The sequence below is a fragment of the Rhinoderma darwinii genome, chromosome 2 (assembly GCF_050947455.1).
Source record: "Rhinoderma darwinii isolate aRhiDar2 chromosome 2, aRhiDar2.hap1, whole genome shotgun sequence".
Classification (NCBI taxonomy): Eukaryota; Metazoa; Chordata; class Amphibia; order Anura; family Rhinodermatidae; genus Rhinoderma; species Rhinoderma darwinii.
The window spans coordinates 110,382,203-110,393,262 of NC_134688.1; the positions used below are offsets into that span (position 1 = coordinate 110,382,203).

The 11,060-nt window shown below is 41.8% G+C and overlaps 1 protein-coding gene across 3 annotated transcripts in view; it reads left to right on the forward strand.

The window, feature by feature from the left end:
- Nucleotides 1–2,946, forward strand: part of SARNP (SAP domain containing ribonucleoprotein) — a 133,103-nt gene extending 130,157 nt beyond the window's left edge. For all 3 annotated transcript variants that reach the window (XM_075852107.1, XM_075852105.1, XM_075852108.1), the window contains one exon: nt 2,745–2,946. In XM_075852107.1, the coding sequence (XP_075708222.1) occupies nt 2,745–2,786 (42 nt within the window). In that variant the 3' untranslated portion in view covers nt 2,787–2,946. The remainder of the gene's footprint in view (nt 1–2,744) is intronic.
- Nucleotides 2,947–11,060: the final 8,114 nt, after the last annotated feature.

Sequence of the window (11,060 nt, forward strand, 5' to 3'; positions counted from 1 at the left end):
TAGACCTCAGGGTCTTCCCCCTGAGCGGAGTCCCGGGCAGAGTGCTAGTATAAGCTTTGCTCCGGGACTCTGTGAAATCCCCTGACATCGCTGTCCATATATGCCACACAGCTGCCTGTAGGTAATGCCACATAGCCCCCTGTAGATAATTCCACACAGCTGTGCTGTATAGAACTACCTACAGGGGGTTGTTCTACACGGCACCCCCCTACCTTTCTGTAGTATGCGCCACCGTTCCAGGAGAAGTCCCTGACTTCAATGTCCATATATGGACAGTGAAGTCAGGGACTTCTCCTGGAGAGGAAACACCAGCCGCAGTGCCGGGGATTCCGCTTCAGAAGTCCCTGACGTCACTGTGTCCATATATGGACACACTGAAGTCGGGGACTTCTCCTGGAGCGGAAACTCCAATCCCCGGCCACAGCGTTGGGGATTCCGCTCCTACAGGGAGCAAAAAAATACCCTCCTCCTCACATGCACTTTGCACTGTGGGGAGGAGAGAACGAGCGACGGAAGACACGGCCGTCACTCGGAACACATTTGAGTGATGCCCGTGTATTACCAGGCCCCATAGACTTCTATGGGAGCCAGGCGGCCGGGAGAACGGCCCAAAATAAGGCATGTCCCATTTTTAGACGGCCGGGTTTCCTGGGCCGTCAAAAAATCGGTCGTGTGAATAGCCCCATTTGGGGTCTATTGTTCCTAATTCTGAACAAGGCCGGGAAACCCTGTCGTGTATATAGGGCCTTAGAGTACAGGTTTCAGCCCTCTCCATTATCTTTCGACCGTAGCCATGTGCACGGCCGTGATTTTCAGGTCGGCCAGCCGCGGAGTGTCACCCGCGAGCCACCCGCAAATCACGGGCTGTGGCCGTGTCCATTATTTTCTATGAGCCTGGACCGGAGAACAAAGCCGTAATAAGACATGTCCGTTGTTTCTGCGGTCCAGGCTCCTGGGCCATGCACGGACCGTGGAAAACACTGCCGTGTGCATGGGCCCATAAAAATGAATAGGGCCGCAATTCTCCCGTGGATTTTCGAGGGAATTGCGGCCGCAAAAGCACGTTCGTGTGCATGGGGCCTAAGCCGCATTTGTAAAAATATTTTCCAGGGGGTTGCTTATGCATTTCCTTCTTACCGACACCCTACAGTTTCCTCTTTTTGGTCCTTTTGAGGCCATGCAGTAGTCTCCCTCTGAGCCTCTTTCTGATGTTTCTCTTTGCCTGCTTTTCTAGAAAGTAGCCTTTTTGGTGGAATGAACATCCATCTAACGAGTGGCCGAATTGGCAGCTCTTTCCTGTTGATTTCCCTTCCTAGTGGTTCTCCGTCCTGTTTCTTCCTTTCCTTCCATTTGGGAGAGGCCACTGTGCTTTCCTCCTTATTCCCCTCGCCTTCCCATCCTAGGGAACACACTCTGCACCATCTAGTTGTGGTTAGAGCACTTCTGATCTACCACTTTTCTATTGGCACATCGCACTAAGAGCAAGGTTCTTCCACATCGAGTCACATTCCACCAACGCTCTGGGCCCCTTTTGGGTGGTGCTCCAATGGACCTCTGCTCTACAGGTGTGTAAATTCGCTACCTGTTCTTCTCTACACCTGTACTTAATTTTAAAGGGTGCACACCTTAGCATCCTCGGATGCATCTCTCAGTCGTAAGGAGTAATGGAGTAGACGACCGGATTTTCCTTCTATGTATTAGCGTCTACTGTACCTGAAGGATGGGTTCTTCTTACCCTTGGTTCTGACCCTTTAAGAGATTTTGTGTTTTTATTTTATGCCGTCTTTAGTTGTTGTTTTTCCCCAGGATTCCTGTTGCCTCTTTTTGTTTGCTTCTCGTTGCTTCTACTGCTTGTGTACAATCTTGTTAGCTCAGTATCTGCAGGAGGCGTATAGGATATGTAGGAGGTGCTAACACCTTTTGGCTTAGTGTGCGTCTCCTAGTGGCAGCATCATATTCCCACAGCCTTTTGTGTAGCCCAATGAACTCGACGAGAATTGGATTTTACGGTGAGTAACAAAAAAGAAAAATCCCCTTCTTACTTTGAGAGTTGTGTGTTTCTCTTATTTTAAGTCATTCAGGTATGATATAAGCAAGGGAAAAATGTATTTTGTATGAACTTTAGCAACTGTATGTGCAGTCTCTTAATAAATTTGGATGATTGTGCAAATTGTATCTTGTATTTACCTACCACATTGTAGATTTTCTTGTGCAGCTCATCACAGCTGGAAGTAGAGTATGTGTTGGCAATGTAGCTCATGCACTGGCTTGTAAAACTTTGGAATGTGGGGTCAAATATGCACATTTGATGGATCCTGGTCACCTTACACAAAAATGTGAGAGCTTCTGTCAGAAGTGTGAACTCTGTGCCACAGAGACCATGTGCCTCCTAACAGCCTCAGGTGGGGGGAAAAGCTGGCCAATTAGCCCCTATCTTGGGTCAAAGGGCACCATAGTGGGAGCTGCTAAAGGTGGGGGATGCAAGAACAGGAAGCAGTGTCCATAAAGCACTGTATGCCAGCTGTGTATTACTTCGTTCAACTTTTTTACTGCTGTTTTCAAATTGTATGTGTGTGTTAATGAAGTGGAGCAGCCAATGTTCTTTCTATGGAAAACCCACATAACCAGCACTCTCTGCAAAATGAAGAGCTCTAAGTTAAGAGCAGGTTGGATAGGCGACAATTGTGTTTTTAGTATTTTGTTCAGATTTCACATTTCTTTTTTTTTTTTGTTCTTTATTCCAGGCAAAGAAAAGGAAAAGATCAGAACGGTTTGGCATTGTCTAGCACTCCCACTTCAGTTTACAGATTTATTATTTTTTTTTGTTTATGCATCTCCGAAAGTATTGTAAAGAATCACTTTCATTTGCTTACATTTTTTTTAAAAATAAACTTTTTAGGATGGGGGGACATGAAAATTTTAATAAACAAAACAAAAGATTCCTAATCTGGTGTGTGTTTTTAAGCAGCTGTGTATGAGTAATATATAATAGGGTGCCTATTTATTTGGCACATATACATAGTACAGAGATAGAGGAAAAAGTATTAAAGACTAAGTGGTTTAGGTACTTTTTTTGCTGTTTCTTCTTTTAGTATATGATGGAGTTCAAGAGGAGGATGTTAACAATGCTTTTCTATTGCAGTGTTGGAAGTAGGCTAGCACTAATTACAAATGAACTTTTTATACATCTGGTAATTCATTACTTTACAACACTGACCTCATTCAAGCTTTATCCCGCATTCTTCCCCTTCATCCACACACACCCTTAGGCTTAATGCTGAATGCTTTATTGCTTTAACTCACGTTTGTCACAACTACAGGTTTCTTTCTCCTGAAGGTACCTGAAATTTTCTTCCTAAAAATAATGCAGTGTATAGGTTTGATTGTGATCTCAATCCATTTAGGAATACATTTTTGCGTAGAAATTGTGGGACTCGTCAGCAGTTCTCTGCTGCATTTTTGCAGTGTTTCTAGAGCACAATAGCATCGATTTTATTAATAATGTCCTGAAGATATAGTATAAAACTAGACCAGAAAGGCAGAAACTCCACCAAATTTATCATACGACGTGATAAATTTGGTGATCTTGCTAGATACCTTACTTTTTTTTTTTTTTTTTTAGATCAATATTTGGTTATTTGATCGTAGATTTGGTTATTATAGAAACACATTCTGTTTTTATGCTGTCTTCAAAATGTGGTATATTTATTGCGAACAGTTCTTTTTTTTTTTTTTTTTATATCAATATCTTTCCATACATGGTCAGATTCTAACCCCAAAAAATAGCCGGCATGGCTAACTTTATGTAAATATTTTTTCCATAGGTCATTAACCCCTTCACGACCACCCAACGTAGATTAACGGGTTGCAAAGCTGGTCGTTGTGCCTGCAGCCCGTTAATCCACGTGTGCTCCTAACAGAGCACACAGGCGCTCCCCGCAGCCCGGCATCTCCCAGTACAGGCTGCTACTAGCAGCCTTAGTACTGGGGGAAAACATCGGGTCGGATCACAGCGGTGATCCGAACCGATTAACCCCTTAATTGCGGCAGTCAATAGTGACCGCCGCATTTAAGTTCTTATAGCAACATCGGCACCCCGCTACGCGATTGCGGGGGCCGATTGTTGCGGAGGGGCGATTGCTATGGCAAATGGAAGCCTAACAAAGGCTTCCTATCTGCCATTACGTTAGCCGATTAGGCCCCGCCCGGAGGCGGAGCCTGATCGGCTTGCTGTCAGTGAACAACTGACAGTTCTAATACATTGCACTACATGGGTAGTGCAATGTATTAGAACATCAAACAAACAGTTGGACCTTCAAGTCCCATAGTGGGACTAAAGAAAAGTGTAAAAAAAAGTGTAAAAAAAGTAAAAATAAAAGTTCTAAAAATACAATAAAAGTTTCAAATAATAACACAAAACACAATCGCCCTTTTTCCTTTATCAAGTCATTTATTATTGAAAAAAATAATAAAGCCATACATATTTGGTATCGCTGCGACCGTAACGACCGTAACTATAAAAATATTATGTTATTTATTCCGCAAAGTGAACGCCGTAAAAAAAAACTGAAAAATACTGACATAATTGCTATTTTTTGGTCACTTTGTCTTCCAAAAATTGAAATAAAAGTGATCAAGAAGTCGCATGTACCCAAAAATGGTACCTATAAAAACTATAACTCGTCTCGCTAAAAATAAGCCCTCATACAGCTCCATCAACGAAAAAATTAAAACCGTTATGGCTCTCACAACTTGGCGACAGAAAAAATCCATTCTCTTTCCAAAGGTTATTTTATTGTGCAAAAAGTTGTAAAACATAAAAAAGTTCTATAAATTAGGTATCACCGGAATCGGACTGACCTGCAGAATAAAGGTAACATGTAATTTATAACGCATGGTGAACGCTGTATAAAAATAATTTAAAAAATGTCAGAATTGCTGTTTTTTGGTCACCTTGCCTCCCAAAAAAAAAAGGATAACATGTGATCAAAAAGTTGCATGTACCCCAAAATGGTACCAATAATAACTACAGCTCGTCCCGCAAAAAAAACAGCTGTCATACCACTACGTCTATGAAAAAAATAAAATTAGTTAAGGCTCCAATAAGCCAGGAAATAAAAATATGCAGTTGTGCCGGCCCGAGGGAAACATTTCTTCTGTTTCAAGTGGCGAATTATCAAGGCCCCTAAAATTAGGGAACCAGGAAGGGGAGGGCCCAAACATATCTGCTGAAAGCGACGGTGCCCGTATTATACCAGGACAACACTTCTCAGCAAAATTCCTCAAACTGCAAAGGTGCGGAGTGTGGACCAAAAGGGGGATAAGGAAGGACATTTATCAGTGCGACACCGGCCTGTGCAGAAAGGATTGTGTCACAGCGTAACACACATCTATGGATCATTTTATTGTTTTTGTTTACCCCATTATTATACCACCTGACTATGCCCCTTATATACTCCGCCCGGCTTACATGTACCCCCACATTATAAACGGAAACACCAGTAAGACTCAATACAAGACTACTACAAGCAAAATCCACACTCCAAAAGCCAAATGGCGCTACCTCCCTTCTGAACCCTACAGTGTGCCCAAACAGCAGTTTACTTCCACATATATGGCATCGCCATACCCGGGAGAACCCTTTTAACAATTTTTGGGGTGTGTGTCTCCAGTGGCACAAGCTGGGCGCCACATATTGGCATATCTATAGAAAAAAAATCCCATTTTCACTCTGCAACATCGAGTGCACACCAATTTCTGCCAATCACCTGTGGTGTTAATATGGTCACTACACCCCTAAGTGAATACCTTGAGGGGTGTAGTTTCCAAAATGGGGTCACTTCTGGGGGGGGGATCCACTGTTTTGGTCCCACAGGGACTTTGCAAATGCGACATAGCGCCCAGAAACCAATCCAGCAAAATCTGTACTCCAAAAGCCAAATGGCGCTCCTTCCCTTCTGAGCCCTACTGTGTGCCCAAACAGCAGTTTATGACCACATATGTGGTATTGCCGTACACAGGAGAAGTTGCTTTACAAGTGTTGTGGTGCTTTTTTTCATTTATTTGTAGAGAAAATGAAACATTTTCAGCTAAAACTACGTCTTATTGAAGAAAAAGGATTTTTTTTAATTTTCACTGCCCAATTCTAATAAAATCTATGAAACACCTGTGGGGTCAAAATGCTCACTACACCCCTAGATGAATTCCTCAAGGGGTGTAGTTTTGTGAATGGAATCACTTTTGTGGAGTTTCCACTGTACTGACACCTTAGGAGCTTTGCAATAGTGACATGGTGTCAAGAAACCAATCCAGCAAAATCTGTGCTCCAAAAGCCAAATGGCGCTCCTTCTCTTCAGATCCTTGCCGTGTGCCCAAACAGCAGTTTATGACCACAAATGGGGTATTGCCGTACTCCAGAGAAGTTGCTTTACAAATGTTGTTTTTTTTTAATTCCTTTATTTGTTGAGAAAATGAATTTTTTTTAGCTAAAGCTACGTCTTATTGGAAAAAAAGTTTTTTTTTTTTATCTTCACTGCCCAATTCTAATAAAATCTATGAAACCCCTGTGGGTTCAAAATGCTCACTACACCCCTAGATGTATTCTTCAAGGGGTGTAGTTTCCTAAATGGAGTCACTTTTTTGGTGTTTTCACTGTTTTGGTCCCTTAGGGGCTTTGCAAATGCGACGTGGTCTCCGCAAACCATTCCTGATAAATTTGAGCTGCAAAAACCAAATGTCGCTCTTTCCCTTCTAAGCCCTGCCGTGTGTCCAAACAACCGTTTATCACCACATGTGGGGTACTGTTTTGCTCGGGAGAAATTGCTTTACAAATGTAGTGGTGCATTTTCTCCTTTTAGCCCCTGTGGAAATTAGAAAAAATTAGCTAAACCTACATTTTCTTTGAAAGAATGTAGATTTTCATTTTCACGGCCTACTTCCAATAATTTCTCCAAAAAACCTGCGGGGTCAAAATGCTCACTATACCCCTAGATAATTTCCTCAAGGGGTATAGTTTCCGAAATGGGGTCACTTTTGGGGGATTTCCACTGTTTTGGCGCCGCAAGAGCCTTTCAGACCCGACATGGTGCCTAAAATATTTTCTAATAAAAAAGGAGGCCCCAAAATCCTCTAGGTGCTCCTTTGTTTCTGAGGCCTGTGCTGCAGTCAATAAGTGCACTAGGGCCACATGTGGGGTATTTCTAAAAACTGCAGAATCTGGGAAATAGATATTGAGTTGCGTTTCTCTGGTAAAACTTTCTGTGTTACAAAAAAAATAGATGAAAAATGAATTTCTGCAAAAAAATAAAGAAATTTGAAAATTTCACATCTACTTTGCCTTAATTCCTGTGAAACATCTAAAGGGTTAAGAAACTTTCTAAATGCTGTTTTGAATACTTTGAGGGGTGAAGTTTTTAAAATGGGGTGACTTATCGAGGGTTTCTAATATATAAGGCCCTAAAATCCACTTCACAACTGAACTGGCCCCTGTAAAAATAGCCTTTTGAAATTTTCTTGAAAATGTGAGAAATTGCTGCTAAAGTTCTATGCCTTGTGATGTCATAGAAAAATTAAAAGGATGTTCAAAAAACAATGCCAATCTAAAGTAGACATATGGGGGATGTTAATTAGCAACAATTTTGTGTGGTATTACCATCTGTCTTACAAGCAGATACATATAAATTTAGAAAAATGCTAATTTTTGCAATTTTTCGCTAAATTTTGGTGTTTTTCACAATTAAATACTTAATGTATCGGGCAAATTTTGCCAGTAACATAAAGTCCAATGTCTCACGAGAAAACGATCTCAGAATCGCTTGGATAGGTAAAAGCATTCCGAAGTTATTACCACATAAAGTGAAACCTATCAGATTTGAAAAAATTGGCTGCTTCCTGAAGGCCAAAACGGGCTGTGTCCTGAAGGGGTTAAGCATGCACTGCATTTTCAATGAAAAAGAGAATGTTGTTCGCTGAGATTTTCTAACATTTATAATTTGTTTGTAATATTGGAAATTAGTGGTTGCACTCATGACAATATAAAATAAACTTTATTGAAATATACATAACACATTGGCCATCAAAATATAAAAACAATATAGCACACAGTTAAAAAGGAGAGTATGGAGGAGCTGCGTGAATAATCCAATATAAATGCTACCATACTAAAAACATCCTGTGATGTGGTAACAAATGCAGATATCTATAGAAAAGATAATCATATAGATCAAGTATTTGGACAACAGAAGCACATAAATATATTTAGCACCTGACCGAAGAGCACACAATTGTGCATGCATATAAAAGTATACAGCTAGAGCTCCAAGTTGCACCCAAAACAAAGACCATGCTTTATAAATAAAGGATATTGCACAAACCCATGGACTGCATGATAGGAAGCACGCAGGAACACTCCACACTGACCGCCCCCGACGCACGTTTCGCCGTCAGCTTTCTCAAGGGGTACTCAAAATAATATTGGATTATTCACGCAGCTCCTCCATACTCTCCTTTTTAACTGTGTGCTATATTGTTTTTATATTTTGATGGCCAATGTGTTATGTATATTTCAATAAAGTTTATTTTATATTGTCATGGTACATGACTTGTGCTATGTGTGTTTCATTTTCTGGATATACTAGTAGTCTTCACAGTCTGGTATAGGTATTGATAGATCTGAAAATATCTGTTGTGTGATCTTCTGCAGACACTGCATTATTTTGGGAATATACATTAGAATCTAGTGGGGCTAGCCATATCTGATAGTTTGTTTGTTTGCATTATTGAATAGCGTTTCGTGAAGGGACTATTGGAAGTTGTAAAACATCTTCTGTTTTTGTTAGTTATGTCAATTTACCATATGAACACACAACTGACTGCACACCAAGATGCCATTAAAGGGTCAGAGGCCCATATTTATCAAGATAGAGAGCTTGAATGGTAATGTTCAGGGTCTCGTTTTCAAAACTGATATGTATTCTACCATCTATCTTATGCTACTTGGTGTCAGGCCTCCTACCTATTCCAAGAATTTGATTTTTCCACATTCTGTTAATTTTTATTTTCATTGAATTTGAATCCCTCAAATATGAGACCTGTAAAGCTAAAGTTTCTTCTGGCAGCATAACATTTTAGCTTCCAGTATTAGTAGACTAAATGGATCCAAAACTAGCTAAATATACCAACATTCTTCTAGATTAATGCAATCCATTATTTCCATATCGTCCCCCATGACCGCACACTAGGAGGATGATCCCTTGACCTCTGTAGGGACAGGAACTGAGAGAGGTTAAAAGGGCCACACCCTCCGCATCCCACCAGAGTCAGGATGAAGAGGATCCCCTTCCCCTAAGGGGGGCTGGATTTGAAGCAAGTTCTAACCTTCGATGTGGAGGTCAGGATCGGGGGTCTCCTTCCCATTGGAATTCCACTTGGGGGGGAGCGTACCTAAGGGTTTCCCTCCCCTTGTTGAAGATAACCACCCGTCCGCCTGCGGTCCCGTGAGACTAAGGCTGGACGGAGTGTATCCCTTCCACCGGCGTTCCTACCCACGTGGAGTTTCAGCCAGACGGCCAACATCCGCTGGAAGTGGCTTCAGACGACCACGCGGACGGAAGTGACGTCGCAAGCGGGGACTACATCAGGAATGCAGAACATGTAAAAGACCGTTGTGTTCAGTACAGATTTCCTACATGCATCCTGCTCGGAGGTCTGTGTTTCCCAGCATGTCCGTTCCTGCTGCCGATATGGTGGGGTCCCAGTTTACAGATTCTGAGGTCTCCTGCCTATCTACCGTGAGGTTTTTTTCCCCATGGATAATACCTGCCATGTTAAATGTAAGCTATACTAGCTGGGTCTCCCTCTCATTTATTAGGTGGAGAAAGAGGGATTCCAAAAACCTAAGCATGGGGAGCTTAGAAGATCCAAAAAGTGTGTTACATGCTCTAAGAAGCTGGCAGACTAATGCAAAAAACAGTTATGTTCATCATGCATTAATAAACTAATCAAGGATGAACAGCCTTCCCTTATGGATGACTTACATTCCATGATTAGAGAGGAAGTACAATCCTCCCGATCATCTATACTGCCTCAATACGTGGCCACTCCTCCCCCGTATAAAAAGGCAAAGTTAGTGAACGAACCCCCATCTGATTCAGACACTGAAGTGGCCTCTTGTTCTTTTAAGAATCCAGAGGACATAGACGAATTGTGGACATTAGATCCTGAAGGAGATCTGGACAATGACAAGAAATATTATTTTTTCCACTGTGGATATTCATGATTTACTAAAGGCAATCAGGGGTACAATGAATATCGAGGAGGTTGCAAAACAAAAATCAATCCAAGACCAGATGTTTGGTGGTCAAAATCAAGGAAGAAACATGTTTTTCCTATTAATGAAAATGAGTTAATAAATGAAGAATGGAAGGACCCAGAAAGAAGGCTGGGAGTCTCCCGTTAATTTAAGAATCACCTCCTTTTTGATAAAGAGGATACAGGCATCTGGGACGAGATCCCTAAAGTAGATATTCAGTTGGCAAAGGTGGTTAAACAAACATCCTTGCCATTTGAAGATTCTGCTCAGTTAACAGACCCCCATGGATCAGAAGTCTGGGAAACATCGCTGTTTAACATGAAGACTAACATAGCAGCCACTTCAGTAGCTAGAACCCGATTTGTTTGGTTAGGGGAGATAGAGAACCACCTCAAGGTAAAGATGCCCAGGGACCAATTAGCAGAGTTAATTCCTCTCCTAAAAGCAGCTACAGGGTTTCTGGCAGATGCCTCGGCAGAATGCATCAGGTTCGCAGCCAAGGAAGGGGCCCTCACTAACGCCGCGAGAAGATCTCTGTGGTTAAGATACTGGCAGAGTGGGGGGGGGGGGACACCCATTAAAAAAATAGGCTTTTGTAACATCCCTTTTTAGGGGGAATACGGTTTCGGCCCAAACCTAGACAAGATCCTAGAGAAGGCAGCAGATAGGAAAAAGGGATTTCCAGAGGCTAAGCCAATTAAAAGGAAGTTTCCCTTTTGTTCCCAAAGACCCAAGAGTGAAAGCTATAGAG